This window comes from Physella acuta, unplaced genomic scaffold, assembly GCF_028476545.2.
Source record: "Physella acuta isolate Inbredline_101_S28 unplaced genomic scaffold, ASM2847654v3 ptg000197l, whole genome shotgun sequence".
NCBI lineage: Eukaryota > Metazoa > Mollusca > Gastropoda > Physidae > Physella > Physella acuta.
The window spans coordinates 1,397,343-1,421,656 of NW_026731716.1; the positions used below are offsets into that span (position 1 = coordinate 1,397,343).

General features: G+C 40.0%; 1 protein-coding gene across 3 annotated transcripts; it reads left to right on the top strand.

The window, feature by feature from the left end:
• Window positions 1–1,918: 1,918 nt before the first annotated feature.
• On the top strand, window positions 1,919–24,314 carry LOC131937006 (uncharacterized). 3 transcript variants are annotated; one of them, XM_059294182.1, is made up of 5 exons: window positions 1,919–2,056; window positions 5,517–5,581; window positions 7,482–7,613; window positions 22,631–22,803; window positions 23,947–24,314. In XM_059294182.1, exons 2-5 carry the CDS (start codon window positions 5,528–5,530, stop codon window positions 24,140–24,142), a joined length of 555 nt encoding a protein of 184 aa, XP_059150165.1. In that variant the 5' UTR covers window positions 1,919–2,056; window positions 5,517–5,527; the 3' UTR covers window positions 24,143–24,314. The 3 variants fall into 3 exon arrangements, with proteins under 3 accessions (XP_059150165.1, XP_059150168.1, XP_059150167.1); XM_059294185.1 differs by having other exon boundaries at window positions 22,631–22,760; XM_059294184.1 differs by lacking the exon at window positions 23,947–24,314 and having other exon boundaries at window positions 22,631–23,129.

The window sequence follows — 24,314 nt, forward strand, 5'->3', positions numbered from 1 at the left end:
TCAAATTTCGGCATTACTAACGTTTAATAGAAGTGACTGGAACATTTGCATTACTATTATTATTATTTCCTTTATTTCAAGCCGGAAAATAGAATATGAAGCCAAGTGTTTGTGCAGTTAGCAGTGTTTAAAGAGGCGAGTGGTTGGCTAACTTGGCTTACATGTGGTAGGCTTACACGTGGTAGGCTTATATGTGGTAGGCTTACATGTGGGTGTCATACATGTGGTTGGCTTACTTGGCTTACATGTGGTTGGTTTACATGTGGTGGGTTACGTGTGGTTGGCTTACATGTGGTTGGCTTACATGTGGTTGGTTTACATGTGGTAGGTTTACATCTGGTAGGCTTACATGTGGTAGGCTTGCATGTGGTAGGCTTACATGTGGTGGGCTTACATGTGGTTATTTACATGTGATGGGCTTACATGTGGTTGTTTACATGTGGTTGGCTTACATGTGGTAGGCTTGCATGTGGTAGGCTTACATGTGGTGGGCTTACATGTGGTTATTTACATGTGATGGGCTTACATGTGGTTGTTTACATGTGGTTGGCTTACATGTGGTTGGCTTACATGTGGTAGGCTTACATGTGGTAGGCTTACATGTGGTAGGCTTACATGTGGTAGGCTTACATGTGGTTGGCCTACATTCAAGAAACATTTCAAATACTCCAGTGAGCTTGACGTGCTAGTCCTGTGTCCTGCTGGGGTATGGCCCGCCAACCAAAGATCCATAGAGCCCTCTGTCCTGCTGGGGTATGGGACGCCAACCAAAGATCTCCAGTCCTCTGTCCTGCTGGGGTATGGGCCGCCAACCAAAGATCTCCTGAGTCCTCTGTCCTACTGGGGTATGGGCCGCCAACCAAAGATCATGTGTCATTTCCTTAACCTGCCTACAGTTGTAGCCCATCCTTTTCCGGTTCAAAGTCCCGTCACCAGTTGTTTCTAGATCGACCTCTTTTACACTTTCCGGGAGGGTTCAACTGCAATACCTGCCTGGTGCTATTGGTTGGCTGTCTGCGCAATGTGTGGCCTATTCCCCCCCCCTCTACTTAATTTGTTTGTAGCAAGCAGCAGAGTTGAAACAAGTCTAATCTGTCTATTGTTATCTCCCCTCTCAGCTTTCAGCTTGTCAACAACACTCGTGATTTAAAGTTCACTCACTCTGATAGTCATCACTGCCGCCTAGTTACTTCCCCTTTTTGTGTAGCCATCTACAAAATATTATCTAATGACTAGTTTTATACCAAATTATATTCAATGTTAGCCATTATTGTGTTGTATGGGGCAGTTAACAATGTGCAACACGTGGAAGATATGGCCTAAAAGGAAATGAACCAAAATCGATATTTGGCCACAAAACAACAACTGACAGACCAGACAAAAAAACCCGGTGGCTTATGGAGAAACGTGGAAATGGAATGTCATGAGATTTCATTCAAGTGAACCACTAGTCCTGTCCTCACCCGTCCTTCGTGAGCGTGCGTCTCTGTAGAAATTTGAAAATATTTGGCATGTTTTTCATTTATTCTCTTCTATTTTTATTTTACTGTTTTTCTTTGACAAACAGAATTTACGGTTAAATTGTATTTTTAAAAAATCAGTTGTCCATTATCATATTGTAGCCATTTCATCAGTCTTTCAATAGATTAAAAGTAATCAATGCAATCAATGTCAAAATCCAATTTCAATTTTAATTCTGTTTAAGCTCTTTAAAACTTCCTTTTAGCTGTCGTCGGCATTAACAATGCTTTTAAGTAGCGCCATTTTTTTTTAAAACTTGGACTGGATGTGAATTGTGTGTGAGTTTTTCATGCGGTGGATGGGATCGATCTCCCAGAGCCACGGGACTGGGGACGGGGAGATCGGTTTCAGACGGTACGGAGCGCGCGCTGGCTGGGGGATACAGGGGCTTTTGTACCCGAGCCGTCCGCCTCGATTGCTGGGGAAAAAGTAGCGCTTAAATGGCGGGAGTTTGACAAAGGCGGGAGGGATCTGCTTGGATAGCGGTTAGTTGAGAATTTGGATACATCTCCAAGTCTTGGACGGTGCTGGACCGGTAAGTAAGAAAAATTTACCTGTCTTTGTCTTGCCTGTCTTAGTCTCTAGACCGGTATGTCAGAATAATTTACCTGTCTTTGTATTACCTGTGTGGGTCACTAGACAGGTAAATCAGAAGAATATAAACTTCTGGTTGCCATGCTTGTGTTGCGGTCGCTGTCTCCATTAGACTGACCATGGGACTTGTTTAATAGTAAGGAAACACGTCACAATAACATAAAAACACAGTGACAACAAGATACATAGGGCAAGTGACAAAATCTAAACAACAATAGCCGTAGTGCCAAGTGTCTAGCACGTGTCCTATATTTATAAATAGTTCACCTCTCTTTAACTTTATGATGTTCCGCTGTGCCATATTACACCTTATCACTGCACGTATGATGTTCCATTAAACCAGGGGTCTCCAAACTACGGCCCGCGGGCCGGATGCGGCCCGCGATGTCCTCTCATCCGGCCCGCGGAGATCTTTTTGACCACGGGAAAAACCGTTTGTTGCTGATGGATGAGGAACCTTGTCCAGAAAAATCAAAGAAGAAACTGGCCCCCGAATTGAAATTTGATAGTTAATGCGGCCCTCGGACTGAAAAGTTTGGAGACCCCTGCATTAAACCATTTGCTTATAATTTTTAGCCGATCGCTTTCATAAACCATCGATTGAAGTGTTTTACAAGTGGGGAATTTAATGATTTTACTTCATCCCTTTTAGTTAGTGGATTAATTTGTGGTGATTACATTGATTTATTCATTTATAAAAATCGTATCCGTCATCCTACTCTATATAAACACCGTATCCGTCTTCCTATTCTATATAAACATCGTATCCGTCATCCTACTCAACTGTATATTAACATCGTATCCGTCATCCTACTCTATATAAACATCGTATCCGTCATCCTACTCTATATAAACATCGTATCCGTCATCCTACTCTATATAAACATCGTATCCGTCATCCTACTCTAAACACCTTATCCGTCATTCCTACTCTAAACATCGTATCCGTCATCCTACTCTATATAAACATCGTATCCGTCATCCTACTCTAAACACCGTATCCTTCATCCTACCTTATATAACAACGTATCCGTCATCCTACTCTAAACACTGTATCCGTCATCCTACTCTATATAAACACCGTATCCGTCATCCTACTCTATATAAACATCGTATCTGGTAGTATACGGCTTTCTACCAATTGATCTCGTCTTGTGATACTATAATTCCAGTTCAGCGAGGAAGGTCTGTCCCAGTCACCCCCCCTCCCCACCCCACCACCCTCACCCCACCGTCAGCTCGTAGGATCCACAACCCCTGCCAATACTCTGTACAACGTTAGGACGGGGATAGACCGGTCCCTAACAGGCTCAGGAAACAATGTCTACACACAAAAATTAGTCTAATAAAAAAATATAAGTTTGTAAATCAAATTATTCCTTTCATAAAGATACACGTAAAATATATAAGAATTCGTTCACGCTAGCTATGGTCATGTCACTTCACAATACATTAAGTAAAACTTACATTTCGAACTTTTGTAAAAAATTTAGTTCCATTTAGTTCCATTCAACACAGGGTACATCATTTTAAGCAAGCATGGTTCAAGATTTGTTATTTATATGATACAAGTCCGAACGTCACGGTTCAGCTACGTTGTTTTTATGCCCTCTATTTTATACCATACCATTTATTTTATGCCCTCTATTTTAACACGTTTTTCTTAACTCAGCTTCGCGTTTGTGGATTTGTTTGTTTGTTGTTAAAATTGACATCGAAAATTAGCCCACTTCTGATTGCTCTACAGATCTGAAATTTGGCATACAGGCTACTTTCGCCTAACAATTTCAGATGCAATCATAAAAACTAGCAATTAGAGACCGTAATTAGCTTAATTTAATTACGCCCCAAGGACCATAAAATTGAGGACATGATTTCTAAAGATACCGACAAGACTGGAGGCTTATAGACACAGTTACTTCGGCCCCAATCGATGTGAGCGCGCTGGCCGTGATCGTATAGTGGTTAGTACTTCGCGTTGTGGCCGCGACAACCCAGGTTCGAATCCTGGTCGCTCAAGATTTTTTTAGTCCGTGTATTTATAAACACTTAGTCAAGTCATACTTAATCAAGTCATTAGATAAAGTAGAAAATAAACTATATAAACAACTTTTTTAAAAACCACGTTTTTCTTGTGGACTAAAAAGTAGAAAATAAATTTTTCTTTTGTGCTTCCTCGAGCTGTGCAGGTTCTTGTGATGACTGACAAAAAACGTGGGTCGGGCAGATGGGTCGGGAAATTTGATGGTGAACGTACCCACGTTTTTTGTCAGTCATCACAAGAACCTGCACAGCTCGAGGAAGCACAAAAGAAAAATTTATTTTCTACTTTTTAGTCCACAAGAAAAACGTGGTTTTTAAAAAAGTTTTTTTTAAGTATTTTATTATAACTTTGTATCTTTCCAAATTTTCGCCCGAGGCCAGAGTGCGTGTGCAGCCTGATCCACCCACCCCCCCCCCCCCCCCCCCCCCCGCTCCCCTGCAACAAATGGCATCATTAAAGAAACATTGTCTGCCGACCTGGTGAAATCTCAGGCAGCGATGTTTCGTGAAATACGGACGTCACAGACATCGCCCAAATCGATGACAGCACCCCCCCCCCTGCCTGAACACTCCAGCTATTTTTTACACAACCAAACATGGTTAAATTATTTAGGTATTGAACAATTTATCTAAACATCTATTGTAAAAAGTAACGTCAATTTTAAAGGTTGCCAACCTTTGTTTATGAATAACATAATGACAGCTATTTGTGTCAAATGAAATCAAATAGTGGCATTTGTAGATCCAATCTGTTTCAATACACGTTTCATCTAATCTGAGGCTAGAAATAGCCTACAAGAAAGAAAACCAATCGAGTCTAAGCGGTGTCTCTATGAATGTTTAAAGCGACAAATTTTATTGAATTAACCCTTCTCTCTGTGTGAGTATAAAATGTAAATGTTGGTTAAAAGAGTTAATAGAACATAGGGTCTAAATTTAGAATTGTAGTTCTTATTCCAATTCTTTCTTGTGTAGTTGTGTGTATGTGTGTGTGTGTGTGCTGGCGTTTGTGCTGGCGTGTGGTGTATGTGTGTGTTTGTGTGTGTGTGCTGACATGTGGTGTATGTGCGTATTCCATGTCATATCAAACCTATATTTCCGTTACTTGATATTTGGTGTCCGGGATTTAATTATTCCAATTTTGATTTAACTATTTCAATTTTGATTTAATTATTCCTATTTTGATTTAATTATCCCAATTTTGATTACACAAATAAGATTTTAATAATCCATGCTCAAGCATCGAAATCCGATCCCCCCCCCCCCCTTCTCCTCAACAATCCCATTTGATCCCAGTTTGCCTACATAAAACCTACTTCTATGCTACTGGTGTTAAAACTAATGCTATCACCCAACAGGGCTAGGAACCATGTTACAGAATGCAGACTTGCTGATACTTGGATACACCTGTCTCTTATTTTTGGTAGGTGAACTTTTTTCAATTAAGCACATTTTTAATTAGGCAATGTTTTGTTTAGTAAATGTTTAAAAAACATTTTCGTTAATATTTTATTATTTTGTAGATTATAATAAAAGGGTGCTTTTCAAAGCTGAGTTAAGTTTATCTTGGTTAATTAACTTTAGTAGTCGTTTAAGATTTGGACCCATTATGCATGACATGTAATAAGCAGCCTCTATCTAGAAGTTAAGATTTCAATTGTTCTGAAACTTTAAATCCGTGTGACCAAATCGCACTTAAAATCGTCAGCCTCGAAAGTTCGAGACGTTTAATCTAATGCGGATTTCTTGTTGAGCTAGCCCGTAATTAAATAATAGAAAAATCTTTTAAGATTCTGACCCCGGGAATTTTTCAACTCCAATTAGCGTAATTAGCGTAATTGCTCCCGAGCACGCTAGCCCGACAGCCCGGAGTGATTCGCCGATCGAACGTTAAATCCATCCGCCACTAATTGCTGAAGCGTGACTGTCACGCTTGATTCGGCCTTCATCACCATTAGCGGTTTAAAAATATCTAGAATCTTAGTTAAGGAAAATAACTATATGCGATTTTAAAAATACTTTAATCTAATGTCCGTATATAACATTTAAACTACACTATAAAATAAAATAAGGATATCATTAAAACACAATAACTTATTAAAAACTTGAAATTTTTAAAAATCGTTAACTTTTTTTTTCCTTTTTTGGATTCCTCATACATTTTGTGCTACGAGTTTTGCATGCATTATCAAATCTGTTAAAATGTTTATTTTCATTTATAAAGCTTTTCTTTTTTGCTAGTGATTTAAGAGTAACGACTTTTGAAAAAAAATGCCAAAAGCAATGATTGTCATTAAAACCACGACAACATGATTAGAGACACGAAGAGACATGAATAGAGTTATTATCGTCAAAATGTCACTGTAACAACGGCTTAATTATGTGGCTCTCTTGTTTGTTTTTTTGTAGCTATTGTGTTACAGATGAAGGAATGTGGGTCCTACCCTGATTACTACCACCAGTTTTTTGTTTGTTACAGGTGAAGGAATGTGGGTCCCACCCTGATTATTACCACCAGTTTTATTTTGTGATACAGATGAAGGAATGCGGGTCCCACCCCATTATTACCAACAGTTTTTCTTTTGTGTTACAGATGAAAGAATGCGGGTCCCATCCCGATTATTACCACCAGTTTTATTTTGTGTTACAAATGAAGGAATGCGGGTCCCACCCTGATTATTACCACCAGTTTTATTTTGTGTTACAGATGAAGGAATGCGGGTCCCACCCCATTATTACCAACAGTTTTTCTTTTGTGTTACAGATGAAAGAATGCGGGTCCCATCCCGACTATTACCACCAGTTTTATTTTGTGTTACAGATGAAGGAATGCGGGTCCCACCCCATTATTACCAACAGTTTTTCTTTTGTGTTACAGATGAAGGAATGCGGGTCCCACCCCGATTACTACCACCAGTTTTATTTTGTGTTTACAGATGAAGGAATGCGGGTCCCACCCTGATTATTACCACCAGTTTTATTTTGTGTTACAGATGAAGGAATGCGGGTCCCATCCCGATTATTACCACCAATATTTTTTGTGTTACAGATGAAGGAATGCGGGTCCCACCCTGATTACTACCACCAGTTTTTTGTGTTACAGATGAAGGAATGTGGGTCCCACCCCATTATTACCACCAGTATGTTTTGTGTTACAGATGAAGGAATGCGGGTCCCACCCTGATTATTACCACCAGTTTTTTGTTTGTTACAGATGAAGGAATGCGGGTCCCACCCCATTATTACCATCATTTTTTTGTATTACAGATGAAGGAATGCGGGTCCCACCCTGATTATTACCACCAGTTTTTTGTTTGTTACAGATGAAGGAATGTGGGTCCCACCCTGATTATTACCACCAATCTTCTTCCTCGTGGCTGCTGCTGGACAGGGGGACCCTGTGCAATTTGTGGGAACAAACAGGGTGCCGTGAGGGGGAATGCTGCGTCAAAGAGGTGAGGCTTAGTGTAGCTTCTCATACGTCCGCGCCATTTAGTCTCACAAACCGTTCATTACACTGGGATATAGGAGTTGGGACATAGAACATCTTGTCAAAAAGTCTTGTCTTTTAATCTCTACAATCTGAACATCAATTTAGTCTATCTCGTTCTATGTTGTATTATTGTCAAGAATGTCTATATCGAATTCTCGTGAACTTAGACGTAGGGGTATCCATTAGCTGAAGCAGCGTTAATTTATCGCCAACAACACCGCCTAATATAACCAGCGTTCATTTATAGCTACCAACACCGTCTAATATAACCAGCGTTAATTTATCGCCACCACCGTCTCATATGACCAGCGTTATTTTATACCCTTAGATATCGTGCAACCCAACCTGTTATTTTATACCCTTAAACATCGTGTAACCCAACCTATTATTTTATACCTTTAACCATCGTGTAACCCAACATGTTATTTTATACCCTTAGACATCGTGTAACCCAACATGATATTTTATACCTACAGACATCCTCTAGCATCAGCAGGCATGTAGCAATTTATTCCAGAGATGATCCCAAGATTTATCTTTCTATTTTAACCGTCATTAACGTCCATGCAACTTGGGCTCGTGGGAGACCGTATTGATCCTGTACACCGTACAGTGGGGTGGGGGGGGGGGGGAGGGGGGGGGGAGGGGGGGGGGGTAGAACTTGCGGGATACATATTGCTGTCTTGTATTAAAAAAAATCCTAGTTCTAAGGAAATTTTTTTTTTGTCTAAGCCATCTTTCTCTAACGTCATTAATTGCTCCAACACTTACGTGGTAATCGGTTTACTGAGAACACTAAACACTCCTCTACACCGTCGGAATTAAGGCGATTTTCTGCAGAGGGGAGGCTCGTAGATCGATGGATGAAGAATATGCAATTCTGTTAACAAGCTTAACCCAGCTGGGAAGGTCTTTTTGAAGGGGTCTTTGTTAAGGGGGTCTTTGCCATGTGAATTGAGGAATTAGGGAAGATTGGGTTATTAGGCTATTTTGGGGGTAATTAGGTTACTCCATGTGAGCTTAAAAAGATGACGAATCTTTCAGTTGTAGTTGTATTATTTTTATTTGATTAGTGTATTATTCGTTTTAATGTAATTTTTAAAAAGTAGTTTTAAAACTTTAAAAAGTTCTTTTTATCTGTTTGTTTTAAGTGTTTGCATATACTGTTTGCTTTTACAGTTTTTTAAAAGCTGTTTGTTTTTAAGATAAATATTTATTTTACAGCCAGTTTATTGTAGCTGTCGTTAGTGTGTATGACATTCTACTCCAGTGCTACATATCGTTTTTTGTGTATCCTGCAATGATTGCTAATAATAAGTTATAAAATGATGACTGTGATTTGTGTATATGCAACCTATGCTCACGTTCCTAGCTGTGTTGTTAACCTACATTTAAATTATTTTGCAATCTTAAGTCAGCGCCAGGCCAACATCTATTTATATCTTTTGTAAACAAACACTAATTGTGTTATTACTTTTCTACCAGTGAAACACGATCAATTTGTTGAAACACAGCACAAAAACTCGCTTTACTATGATTACATACTGTCGATCTAAAACTGTACGTATCATGTATCAAAATTATCTAAGCTGATGATAGCTTTAAACTAGTTACGTGGATTATTGCTGGTTGGTAAACGATTATCTTTGTTTCCCGTTCGTGCCCATAATACACCAGGCAGATGAAGTAGAGTTCATCTGTTTCAAATACGTCAGCATATAGAAGGGTAGTGTGGTCAGCTCCATGCCCCGCCGCCTCAGTGGTCATTACTTGGACGTGATCTGTTCTATTACTTTAGTGTACACTAGCGCGTGTCATTTATTTAATCATCTGGAGGTCATGTTTATTTGGTCTCATGGCTTGACCAGACTCCAGGCTAAACAGGTCACACAGGCAGGACTGTTTATCCAAGTATTCGTCCTTGTAATCAGTTTTGTTGGTTTTCCATTTTCATTCAGCCGACTAGTGAAGCTGTTCTAGTGAAGCCGAATAATGAAGCGATAACAACTAGTTTAATCTCTGTGTGTATTTTTGTGTGACTTGCATTAATCAAGTCTGAGGATTAGTTTCACCACCTTCATTACCCCTTCCATAATGTTTCTGTTCTCAAGTGTTCCATTGATCCAGTGTTTCCTTGATGAAATGTTCCGTTTCGCCAATTTTACTTTGTTTTAGCATTCGTTCGCTTTCATATTTCGTTGCACACAAAAATTTCTTGTTACTGTATTCCTCTGCTCCAATATTCAATTACCCTAATATTTTACTTACTCCTTTCTCCAATATTCTTTTGCTTCAATATTCCCTAGCTCCAATATTCCCTAGCTCCAATATTCCCTTGCCCCAACAATACCTTTCTCCAATATTCCTTGCTTGAATGTTCCCTTGCTCCAATATTCCCTTGCTCCAATATTCCCTTGTTCCAATATTCCCCTACTCCAATATTCCCTTGCTTCAATATTCCCTTGCTCCAATATTCCCTTGCTCCAATATTCCCTTGCTCCACTGTTCCATTGTCCCAATGTTCCCTTGTTCCAATATTCCCTTGCTCCAACATTCCCCTACTCCAATATTCCCCTACTCCAACATTCCCTTGCTCCAACATTCCCATGCCCCAATATACCCCTACTCCATATTCCCTTGCTCCGATATTCCCTTGCTCCAATGTTCCCTTGCTCCAATATTCCCCTGCTCCAATATTCCCTTGCTCCAATGTTCCCTTGCTCCAATGTTCCCTTGCTCCAATGTTCCCTTGCTCCAACATTCCCCTGCTCCAATATACCCCTGCTCCAATATACCCCTGCTCCAATATACCCCCGTGGATCAGCCAGACGACAGACCTATCCTAGCCAGACTGGAACAAGTTAGTAAATTGCGTGCTTGTACCAATTTCTCCCCGATTACTGTTTGGCTGAAATTAATCGATACTAGCAGAAACTACCGGTAGGGGGCGCAGCGCGGAAATTCAATGAGAAACAAACTGGTAATCTGTCTTTATGTCTGTCCGACGTACGACAAACTGGTAATCTGTCTTTATGCTGTCCGTCATTCAACAAACTGGTAATCTGTCTTTATGTCTGTCCGACGTACGACAAACTGGTAATCTGTCTTTATGCTGTCCGTCATACAAAAATGGTAATCTGTCTTTATGCTGTCCGTCATTCAACAAACTGGTAATCTGTCTTTATGTCTGTCCGACGTACGACAAACTGGTAATCTGTCTTTATGTCTGTCCGACGTACGACAAACTGGTAATCTGTCTTTATGTCTGTCCGACGTACGACAAACTGGTAATCTGTCTTTATGCTGTCCGTCATACAAAAATGGTAATCTGTCTTTATGCTGTCCGTCATACAAAAATGGTAATCTGTCTTTATGCTGTCCGTCATACAAAAATGGTAATCTGTCTTTATGCTGTCCGTCATACAAAAATGGTAATCTGTCTTTATGCTGTCCGTCATACAAAAATGGTAATCTGTCTTTATGCTGTCCGTCATTCAACAAACTGGTAATCTGTCTTTATGCTGTCCGTCATACGACAAACTGGTAATCTGTCTTTATGCTGTCCGTCATACAAACTGGTAATCTGTCTTTATGATGTCCGTCATTTCCAATGAAATCGGGCTATAGAGATATTTTAATTATTATTTTGATACTTAAATGTTTTGAAATGAAATTGAACTGCGTTGGAAAAAAAGAATTGCGCACCAAATTAAAAAAAAAACAATGCGCATATAACAGAGCAAACATTAGTGCTTTATAAAAGAAACACTAATTAACTTTAAAAAGTTAATTAGACATTTAACTAAGTCGCCATTTATGTCACAACGCAATGTCATCGAACGTTGACCTTCTTGAAAAGTTTGAAAGAAATCGGCAGGAACACGTTTTCCGGTTACCGGAAATCATCTAAAACATGTCAGAAACCAGCGAATACTGTCTTATATTTATGTCCCCTTTACTGAAACGGCAGCCTACTCAAGTTACCAGATATAGTGTAATGTACCAACTCCGGATATCGAAAGTCACTTAAAAATTTAAAGTAATCCAAATGTAAGATTTGTTTTACTTATATTTGAAATTTCGTCTACCTAAATAAAATAGTATTCACATTATCGTGCCCCTGCGGAAATACAGTAAAGAGCCACTTCCTGTAATCAGAAATCGTCCAAATGTAAAATAGAAACATGTGCATACAATGTAATACTTAAAGTGAAATTTCGTTCACGTACTTTAACTTTACTGAATTTAACAGCTTTTGAGAAACTGGTAATAGAGTTAAAACCACTTCCGGTCCAAAGTTGATAGAAAACTACAAATTTGATAAATAATAAACTTTGTCAACATAGCTGCTAAGGTGCTCAAATTATCGTATTCACATATCGTGTTCACATACAGACACAGAAAAAATTAAGTTAAGACAGTTCAGTAAAAGCACTTTTAAAATATGTGAGCTACGATAATTCAGTAAAACCACTTTTAATACCAGAGTCAAGACAGTTCAGTAAAACCACTTTTAATACCAGAGTCAAGACAGTTCAGTAAAACCACTTTTAATACCAGAGTCAAGACAGTTCAGTAAAACCACTTTTCCCCCCGTGGGCTAGGACAGTGCCATGAATGTTTACAGTGCCTGAAGAACCAGCTGTCTATCAATGAGACGGCTGTGAGAATGGAAGAGGTTCCTGTACAAAAAGTGCATTGAAAAAGAGAAAATCGGAATGTGCTTTAACACCCTGGGGTGGATAATGTAGAAAGGAAACAAAACAGTAGATGTAGTTGTACCGTCTCCCATCTCAGTGGTGACAGACAACACATCGGACTAAGACAGGAGGAGGGGGTGAGATGTGAAGTGGGGTGGGGGTGTGGAAGATTATTTTTTGTTGTGGTGAAATTATATTCAGTCTGGATTTTTCCTGTCAAAACTGACTCTGTATGTTGGATGTGTAAATATGTTGTTAGTCATTACTCAAGACATATGTGTCTAGTATGGAAATGTGTTGTATGTCATGACCAATGATGTATGTTGGTTGTAGAAATATGTTGTATGTCATGACTGACGATGTATGTGAGGTGTAGATATATGTTGTATGTCATGACTGACGCTGTATGTGAGGTGTAGATATATGTTGTATAACATGACTGACGATGTATGTTGGTTGTAAATATATGTTGTATGTCATGACTGACGCAGTACGTGGGGTGTGAACATCTGACACTGACAGCTGTAGTTTTGAGATGTGTGAGGTGTGTGAGATGTGTGAGATGGTGTATAGTGTGGACAAACAGATCAATAACTGACGAGCTATTTTAAACACAATTAAACGGTGATTTTTTTTCTCGAGTCGTGACGGCGGGAATGTTGTACAAGACAGGCGGGAATGTTGTACAAGACAGGCGGGAATGTTATACAGTGACAGGCGAGAATGCTGTACAAGACAGGCGGGAATGTTGTACAAGACAGGCGGGAATGTTGTACAAGACAGGCGGGAATGTTGTACAAGACAGGCGGGAATGTTGTACAAGACAGGCGGGAATGTTATACAGTGACAAGCGGGGAATGTTGTACAGTGTAGGGCGGGAATGTTGTACAAGACAGGCAGGAATGTTATACAGTGACAAGCGGGGAATGTTGTACAAGACAGGCGGGAATGTTGTACAAGACAGGCGGGAATGTTGTACAAACACAACCCCCCCCCCGTGTGTCGTGACAGGCGGGAATGTTGTACAAGACAGACGGGAATGTTGTACAAGACAGGCGGGAATGTTGTACAAGACAGGCGGGAATGTTGTACAAGACAGACGGGAATGTTGTACAAGACAGACGGGAATGTTGTACAAGACAGGCGGGAATGTTGTACAAGACAGGCGGGAATGTTGTACAAGACAGGCGGGAATGTTGTACAAGACAGACGGGAATGTTGTAGAGTGACAGGCGGGAATGTTGTACAAGAATGGCGGGAATGTTGTACAAACACAACCCCCCTCCCCGTGTGTCGTGACAGACGGGAATGTTGTACAAGACAGACGGGAATGTTGTACAAGACAGGCGGGAATGTTGTACAAGACAGTCGGGAATGTTGTACAAGACAGACGGGAATGTTGTAGAGTGACAGGCGGGAATGTTGTACAAGAATGGCGGGAATGTTGTACAAGACAGGCGTGAATGTTGTACAAGACAGGCGGGAATGTAGTACAAGACAGGCGAGAATGTTGTACAAGACAGTCGGGAATGTTGTACAAACACAACCCCCCCCCCCCCCCTTGTCGTGACAGGCGGGAATGTTGTAGAACCCCCTTTACATTAACGACCTTTTTATGTGGCATTTAATCATTTCATTTTAAGCTTAAATGACATTGAACTTTTAAAAAATAATTTAGCGGATGATACATTGCAAAATATCAATATCCCTTAAACAGATTCTGTAATCAATAAAGCAAAATAAATAATTAATTAATACAATTTTAGACGGGCCGTATCGACCCTTTTCAATCGTTAAAAGGATTTTTTTTTACTCTGAAGATAAATATTTAAATGATATTAAAATCCTAACTAAAGACACACTGATTGAGATTTTTTACATTTTATTTTTTGAATATTTTAATTTTGGGAGTAACCTGCACAGTAGTGCGTTCGTTGTTTTTTTTAATGTTTGTTTGTTTGTTTGTTTGTTTATTTGTCAAGTTTAAAAACTTGAAATCAATTCGTTAAAAGAAATTAACTAAACGATTTTATGAATCATTTAACTAAAATATAAAAGCGAACATAATACGTCGCAGTTGTACTTTCTTAGTTTTATTTAGAAAAAAAGCAGATTTTGTTTCAAACATCTGTACCTCACTATCTAAGGTACGTGTTTTTTTCTTTTTTAACTAGTGATCAACTTAAATTCATTTCAGAATATTTATAGCAGATGCAGACTTGTTTACTTAAAGGTCAGGCAAAACGCATAGATCCTAAAATATAGATATTCTAAGTAATTCAGAGGATTAACATTTTCGTACTATGAAAAAATAATTCGTTTGATTGTGTCTGCTTCTGATTTGGCTAATTCAAAATGTGTGTATCATACAGAACCCAACATATCCAACCCTGCCCTTACACATGAGTAAAAGTTTCTCATCTTCGATCTTCACCCCCCCCCCTTCTTTTTTTAACCAATCGCCTTATAGGCCTACACAGACGTAAAAAGTTTAATTAACATATGTAAGACTTGTTAAAATCACTCACTAACAAACACACTCACAGTTATGATCATACGACAGCACCCAACATCCAACTACTCTAAACAACGGCATCAATAACTGATAAAGACAATGTTTATTTAGGCACATGAACAATAATCACGACTCACAATATGTTCGTTCAAATAAGCAAACAGCTCATCTTCGTACACATACTAAAATCTACACACACATACGATTCAACTACATAGCCACACAACAATCCACATACACACAGTAACACACATATTTTTATTTTAACCGGAACAGATCGCCTCACCTAAGTGCCAGTAACTACTGGTATTACAGGGAAGTAACCACCGCCCTTGTTTTCTACACTAAACGTTGTTCCACATACACCATAGCTCACATCAAGGGCCATAATTACACTTTTTAGACACGTAATTATATCCTTTAATCAACTTTTCTGAAACACCGCTCTTTTTAGCACAAACCTTTAATCTCTGTCGCAATCTAATATTCTCAAAAAATCATTCGCGTTTTTTTTAAGAGGCATTGATTTTTCCAAACCGTTTGTGCAGTAACCTTGTTGTGATCAACATTTCAACGGGCCAACGGTGAACACAATATCTGTCACAAATATTTTATAATTTAATTTCTTTCTGTATCAATAAAGCATAACCACAGCGAGTTTATTTTTGTAAAGAAATATGATCTCGATGACGTATTATAACATTAATGTTGTTAAATTATGTAAACAGTTCCACAAAGGGATTTAAAAATTACACTTTTTTGTGTAACAGCAGACTACTTGCTGATCTCTTACATAAAGATTACAAGTTGGTGTGGGACAGATGGACCACTAAATGGTGTATTAAAGAAAGACCACTGACTGTAGTGTGAGAGAAGGACCACTGACTGTAGTGTGACAGAAGGACCACTGACTGTAGTGCGACAGAAGGACCACTGACTGTAGTGTGATAGAAGGACCACTGACTGTAGTGTGACAGAAGACCACTAACTGAAAGGTGACAGAAGGACCACTGACTGTAGTGTGACAGAAGGACCACTGACTGTAGTGTGACAGAAGGACCACTGACTGTAGTATGACAGAAGGACCTCTGACTGAAGTGTGACCATACACCACTGACTGTATGTGACAGAAGGACCACTGACTGTAGTGTGACAGAAGGACCACTGACTGTAGTGTGACAGAAGGACCACTGACTGTAGTGTGACAGAAGGATCACTGACTGTAGTGTGACAGAAGGACCACTGACTGTAGTGTGACAGAAGGACCACTGACTGTGACAGAAGGACCACTGACTGTAGTGTGACAGAAGGACCACTGACTGTAGTGTGACAGAAGGACCACTGACTGTAGTGTGACAGAAGGACCACTGACTGTAGTGTGACAGAAGGACCACTGACTGTAGTGTGACAGAAGGACCACTGACTGTAGTGTGACAGAAGGACCACTGACTGTAGTGTGACAGAAGGACCACTGACTGTAGTGTGACAGAAGGACCACTGACTGTAGTGTGACAGAAGGACCACTGACTGTAGTGTGACAGAAGGACCACTGTCTGTAGTGTGACAGTAGGACCACTAACTGAAAGGCGAGAGAAGGACCACTGACTGTAGTGTGACCATACACCACTGACTGTAGTGTAACAGAAGGACCACTGACTGTAGTGTGACAGAAGGACCACTGACTGTAGTGTGACCATACACCACTAACTGTAGTGTGACAGAAGGACCACTGACTTTAGTGTGACAGAAGGACCACTGACTGTACTGTGACAGAAGGACCACTGACTTTAGTGTGACAGAAGGACCACTGACTGTAGTGTGACAGAAGGACCACTAACTGTAGTGTGACAGAAGGACCACTGACTGACAGAACGACCACTGACTGTAGTGTGACAGAAGGACCATTGACTGACAGAACGACCACTGACTGTAGTGTGACAGAAGGACCACTAACTGAAAGGAGACAGAAGGACCACTGACGTGCTGACCGAGTGTTGTAGCTAGCACATCCAGACACCGAATCGATGCCAAACGAGATGCCAGCACCAGATAGTCCCCCACCAGACTGGAAAGTTTGTGACTCAGGGGAAGTAACCATCTGATACAGGCTTGCCTTACATGTAGTGGGGTGTTTGTCTTTTTTTTGGGGGGGTGTTTGTCAACAGGCAAACACAGCTTGCTTTAAATGTAATGTATAATTCAACTTTGCTTCTTTTGTAAAAGCTGTTATAAACAGGCAATTAAACCAACGTTGTTTTTGATAAGATTTTGTAAACTATTTCCATATTTAACCGATTTTGCTGTTTCTGAATAAGTATTTGATGTACGACTACCAGTGGCGTAGCCAGGATCGTCTCAAGGGGGGGGGTTCCAATTTTTACCCGGGGACAAACTTTCGATTTGCACCCGCCCCCCTCATACTTTTTATATATATATACCCCATGCCTACGCCACTGACAACTACTGTAAGTTTTAGGCTAAGGTATGAGTGTTAAAGTCAATTTTATTAATTCTAAAATAAACTACACAAAGATTTTGTCCTTTATTTATCTCTAGCTATACAATTCACAGTAACTTCCCCTCTAGCTATCTAACCAGTAGTCTCCCCTACCAATCGTTCACACCGCCCTAATACCCACTATCTACCTTAGGGTAAAAACACAACAACACAGACCTAACCACAGCTCACACGCTCAATTTCCCAGCTAATGTAAGCTATTTTAACCTAGCCCTAAACGTTATGCAACACTATGAGTAAGGATTTAACGGTTCTCCGACCTGCAGTTACAAAGTTTAATGGAGGTACACATGCAGAGTGATGGCAATACAGTTCTAAAAATAGTTTCCGATTACAAAACTCGCCTTGCAGAACAGGCCAATCTTTAAAATGTGCATTCGTCAAACTTAGATTTGAAATATTCAGCCAGCCGGAATGTATTGGACGCTTCTAGGCGGTCAGCGCTGAAACAAAACACGAACGTTAATAATGAATGATGCTCGCGCTTAGATGGGAGCAGGGTGGGGGAGGGAGGGGTGCCGGGAGGGAGGGGTGCCGGGAGGGAGGGGTGCACGGAGATCGATTGAGTGTATAGGCGAGAATGAAAAAAAAACTTGCTCTTTGCCCCCACCGCCCAACACCCTGCCCCGCCAAAAGCTGGACTGTGAGCAGGGAACAGTTTCCTTCCGCACAATGGCGCCATCGTCTGCCTGACGCACGGAATTGGGTGGCGCATTTCTCCGTCCGTTAATAGCTTCGTCACGTGACCAGGGCCACCAAGAGCTCATTGCTGGACGGGGCGGGAAGCTTATCGGTAATCCAGGAGTCAGATTTAACTAATCCCAAACAAAATGGGGCTTTTGTTTAGTTGAGAGGCTCCACATCGTGTAGATCAAAAACAAAGGGCAGGCAGTAAACAAGTTATCCTTCCTTGTCCGTTCTACTTAAACCGTTTAGAATCCTTTTTTTTTTCTTGTTTGCTATAGCTTAAAATCCTTTCCACGTTATATCCCGCTTTTTTTAAATATTTTTTTTTTTTATATTTTTATCCGAAATTTTAAGGCTTCGTTTAGACATGCATTTTTAATTCGATGCGTTCTGTAGATGTAATAATAGGTTAACGTGTGCAAATACAACACCAGTGCCTTGATAATGTACATTAGCAGATGGCGTTTGAGACTTTAAAGAAAAGTCATTTTACACAGTTATATGAACTTGGAGCTGTTTATTACAGTTATTGATAGTCATTCAATGTGTTAAATACGTAAACTACAAGCAGATGGCGTAGCGACCCTTCCTGGCGCCCGGGGACAAACTTTCAATTTGGCGCCCCTCTCGGGAGCAAATTTTCGATTTGCACCCCCTCCCCTCAAACTTTCGATTTGCACCCCCCCCCCCCCCCCCAAACTATTTATAATGCAAAAGTGCAGCTAAAATGGCATTTTACTTTGTTTTTACAACCCATTTTGGCGCCCCCTGAGGTCGGCGCCCGGGGACATATGTACCCCCCCCTCCCCTGCCCCCCCCCCCCCATCGCTACGCCTCTGACTAAAAGTACTTGCCACTCAGTAACACATTTTATAATCTCGATAGACTGAACACATTCATCGCTAAAAAACTGACAACATTTGAATATAACATTTCAACAAGAGCTCAGCTGAGCTTATTAGCCGCTAATTTGTTAACAACACTAAGCGCGATCAGAACAAACTACAAGCACTTTGAAATATTATATGTTGTTGTTTTAAATTATTAACTGTTAAATTCAAACGTTGAAGTCTAAAGTGAATCCATAGTGTTGGGTTCAAATCAGTTTTAATCACACTTAAGATTATTATTCTGTTTTAAATAATGTTCAAACAATACTGTGGATAAAAAGTTTAAATGTTGTATTGATTAGATTAAATATTAATTAATATTCTGATAAAACTGACAAAAATATCCCGTAAAATTTATTAATTCGTTTGAAGGGCAAATTTGTTTTCTTGTTTTTAGAGTTGTGCTGTAGGACACGACAACAGCTATAAATAGCAATTTTAATGAGGTCATTTGCCAAGTTGTCGTTTAGATTTCTCGCTGGCAAAATTAATCTCTAGGTGGCAAGAGTGTTCGCCCCTGGCAACTTCTCGCCATTAAAAGCCCTTTGAATTGAGTTTTAGCTGAGTCGGGGCCAGGCTATCTTTGCCTTTCTTGGTTCCTTCTTTCTCCCTCCTTTTGCTGTAATGAATAATCGATTCCTACCCTTTAAATATGGAAGGGGTATTCTGAACACGTCTTCCCGAACTTTGGAAAGGAATTTCTTTAAAACTCAACGCGGGTCACTTTTTTTACACATGTAAAATTCAAACTTTATTTAACATTCAGAAGAAAAAAGTAACGGTTATTTAAATATTGTTTCAGTAACAGAGGTTGGTCGCCATGGTAAGTAGCACAAAACAAGAAAATATGTCAGGTGGCCAACGTAATTTTTCTACGTATTACGATAAAGTTCAAAGTAACTTTACATCGTTTAATTGCAAGTTAGAAAGCAGAGTTAAACTTGCCTGAATCACATACTAAAACACAATTTACTTTCTACATAGGTGAAGTGAGCTAAAACACAATTTACTTGCTACATAGGTGAAGTGGGCTAAAACACAATTTATTTGCTACATAGGTGAAGTGGGCTAAAACACAATTTACTTTCTACATAGGTGAAGTGAGCTAAAACACAATTTACTTGCTACATAGGTGAAGTGGGCTAAAATACAATTGACTTGCTACATAGGTGAAGTGGGCTAAAACACAATTTACTTGCTACAGATATAAATAGGGCTAAAACACAATTTTCTTGCTTGCATGTCTGCAGAAGTCTCGTCGATGTTGTAGACGCACTTGTAATGTAAAATCTGTGGGACCTTGCCGTCGTGAGAGTAGTCGCCCCTGATTCCCCCGTTATTACCTCCCTGTATGGCGTCCCTTTCATCCATCCATCAAACAGAATTCAATGGCCCGGGCTCATGCAGTGCTGACAGAAACCTAAAGTCGGTGTCCAAAATATCCCCAATCAATAAGTCGGCCATTTCTCAAACGGCGTACTGGGCAGCTGAGTTTTATTGTGTCCGCGTAATTAGGATAATATTTATTTTTATTTTCCTTAGCCTCCAGTTCTTTCATTTTTTTAATAATGCGAGCTATTGATTTCCCTGTCATGCGGACCGGCCATGTTTATTCCTACAGCGATGTATGATTAATAATTGTATAGGGATTGTTTGGTCGGGGGTACAGCCTGGTATATCAGAAGCGGGAACCCAATATCCGCTGAAGGCTAGTCACGTCAAATTTTGGCTTCTGGTTGAAAAAAATGTGTAAAAAATAATTCCAATATATGTTTGAAGTTGCAGCCCAATCCTCGGTGATAGTTAGCAATGTGATGTGTTGGTGATGAAATTGTGATACTTTGCGATGTGATGAGTTGGTGCTGATTAGGTGATGGTTAGCGATGTGACGTGTTGGTGCTGGAATTATAATAATTAGCGATGTGATGTGTTGGTGATGATTAGGTGATAATTAGCGATGTCATGTGTTGGTGATGATTAGGTGATAATTAGCGATGTGATATGTTGGTGATGATTATGAAATGGGAAAAGACTATTCAGATAACATGTGTAGATTTAGAATAATACGTCAGTTAAGATTATTTTTTACATTATGTGTGAAAATTAAAAAAATAAATAAATGTGTTTAAACACACCTGTTGTGAAAAGTCTGCGTTACAAATATAAGACAATTATCTCTAACACGAGATATGTAGAACTCAAACAATTAAAAAACGACACTCACTCTAAATACACGACAATCACACTGTAAATACACGACATTCACACACTAAATACACGAGACACACTAAATACACGACACTCACACATTAAATAAACAATACACATACATTACAATCACACACTAAATACATGACAATCACTAAATACGCGACACTCACACACTAAATACACAATACACATACAATACAATCACACACAAAACACGCGACACTCACACACTAAATACCCAACACTCACTGACTAAATCCACGACACTCACCCACCCAACACAAGACACATCTTGTGTTTTGTGCCATCATCCCAAGTTTTCTCTCCGCGTTTGCTCAATTTTTTTCTCAACTTTTTTTCCCATGTTTCTTCTCGCTCCGTGAGATTTCAATTTGACAACAATGATTTTTGCTTCATTTATTCAACAGAAAAACAGTTGCAATGCTTTCATTCCTAGACATTTAGTTCATTATTTATGCTTTACAGATGTAAAGTGTAAAGGCTTACATCATGCATAGATATTTACACATAGTATTCAAAACTTTCATGTTATTTAAAAGACTTAATCATGCACATAAACTTACACATGTTATTTAAAAGACTTAATCAGGCAATCAACTATACACATATTCTTCAACCTTTTCATGTTATTTAAAAGACTTAATCAGGCATTTAACTATACACATATTCTTCAACTTTTTCATGTTATTTAAAAGACTTAATCAGGCATTTAACTATACACATATTCTTCAACTTCTTCATGTCATTTAAAAGACTTAATCAGGCATTTAACTATACACATATTCTTCAACTTCTTCATGTCATTTAAAAGACTTAATCAGACATTTAACTATACACATATTCTTCAACTTTTTCATGTTATTTAAAAGACTTAATCAGACATTTAACTATACACATATTCTTCAACTTTTTCATGTTATTTCAAAGACTTAATCAGGCATTTAACTATACACATATTCTTCAACTTCTTCATGTCATTTAAAAGACTTAATCAGGCATTTAACTATACACATATTCTTCAACTTCTTCATGTCATTTAAAAGACTTAATCAGGCATTTAACTATACACATATTCTTCAACTTCTTCATGTCATTTAAAAGACTTAATCAGGCATTTAACTATACACATATTCTTCAACTTCTTCATGTCATTTAAAAGACTTAATCAGACATTTAACTATACACATATTCTTCAACTTTTTCATGTTGTTTAAAAGACTAAATCAGACATTTAACTATACACATATTCTTCAACTTTTTCGTGTTATTTAAAAGACTTAATCAGGCATTTAACTATACACATATTCTTCAACTTTTTCGTGTTATTTAAAAGACTTAATCAGGCATTTAACTATACACATATTCTTCAACTTTTTCATGTTGTTTAAAAGACTAAATCAGACATTTAACTATACACATATTCTTCAAATTTTTCAGGTCATTTCGTTCGATGACCTGGACAGGAATTTAGTAGCAAGAACAGTTTGCAAGCCTTTACTAGCATTCGGTGAGCTTTGTTTGCGCATGACGGAAGGGTACATCTGCGACTGCGCACAGGGTCTACACTGTGAGTTCAAAAACAATGAAACGTACGGCCACTGTGCTACGGGGTAAAGCTAGACTTTGTGTAGATTTATTAGTGCGAGAGTGTTTCAGTATTTAATCTGTGAGACTGTGTGTTGACTCATAGTTTAGGTAAACAATATTTGTACATAATGATTTCATGAGTAACAATGTAGGCAGAACTGGACTGAGTGGTTGAAGTCAACAACAGAGTTCTTCTTGAAAGAGAACATTGTCAGTCTGCATGTTTGTTCTCCCATATGTTTGGGACTTACCGCTTCAATCATTTAATGAATACCCAGGCATGCTGGAACAGGATTAAGAATCGAACTTTTGTCTTTCCCATGCTACCAGCTAGACCCGTGGGTTTCCACTTTTCTCCCCCCCCCCCCCTGCTACCAGCCGCTAGACCCGTGGGTTTCCACTTTTCTCCCCCCCCCTGCTACCAGCCGCTAGACCCATGGGTTACTACATTTCTCTCCCCCCCCCCTGCTACCAGCCACTAGACCCGTGGGTTCCCACATTTCTCCCCCCCCTCCCATGCTACCAGCTAGACCCGTGGGTTACCACATTTCTCCCCCCCCCCCCCTGCTACCAGCCACTAGACCCGTGGGTTACCACATTTCTCCCCCGCCCCCTGCTACCAGCCACTAGACCCGTGGGTTACCACATTTCTCCCCCGCCCCCTGCTACCAGCCACTAGACCCGTGGGTTACCACATTTCTCTCCCCCCTTGCTACCAGCCACTAGACCCGTGGGTTACCACATTTCTCTCCCCCCCCCCCCCTGCTACCAGCCACTAGACCCGTGGGTTACCACATTTCTCCCCCCCCCCCTGCTACCAGCCGCTAGACCCGTGGGTTTCCACATTTCTCCCCCCCCCTCCTGCTACCAGCTAGACCCGTGGGTAACCACATTTCTCCCCCCCCCCCCCCCTCCTGCTACCAGCCACTAGACCCGTGGGTTACCACATTTCTCTCCCCCCCTGCTACCAGCCACTAGACCCGTGGGTTACCACATTTCTCTCCCCCCCCCTGCTACCAGCCACTAGGCCCGTGGGTTACCACATTTCTCTCTCCCCCCCCCTGCTACGAGCCACTAGACCCGTGGGTTACCACATTTCTCCCCCCCCCCCTGCTACCAGCCACTAGACCCGTGGGTTTCCACTAGGTTTTATCTTCCTCCCCCAGTACACCACATGACCAGGTTCTGGACGTGAGGGGTCATTCGGTCAGGAGACGACCTACAGTTTCCCGCCTAGGATCTGAACCAAGCGCACGGTCTACCGCTAGACCACGCCGTCCCCTCTCTGCTTGCTATAAATGTGGATTGATCATTAATAATCTCACCTGGTTAATTGTGATATTTAATTGTTTTTTAAAATAACCATTGTGTGTGAATTTAAATCCACTTTTTATGTGTGCAACTGTTGGTACGGTATTCTTTACGTATGTAACAATGTTGAAAAAAAGACAAATGTAACAAGACAACATGTAAAAAAAATTGATATGATAGCTTAGACGAGTGACTGCGATTCTCTGTGATACAGACCTTTATG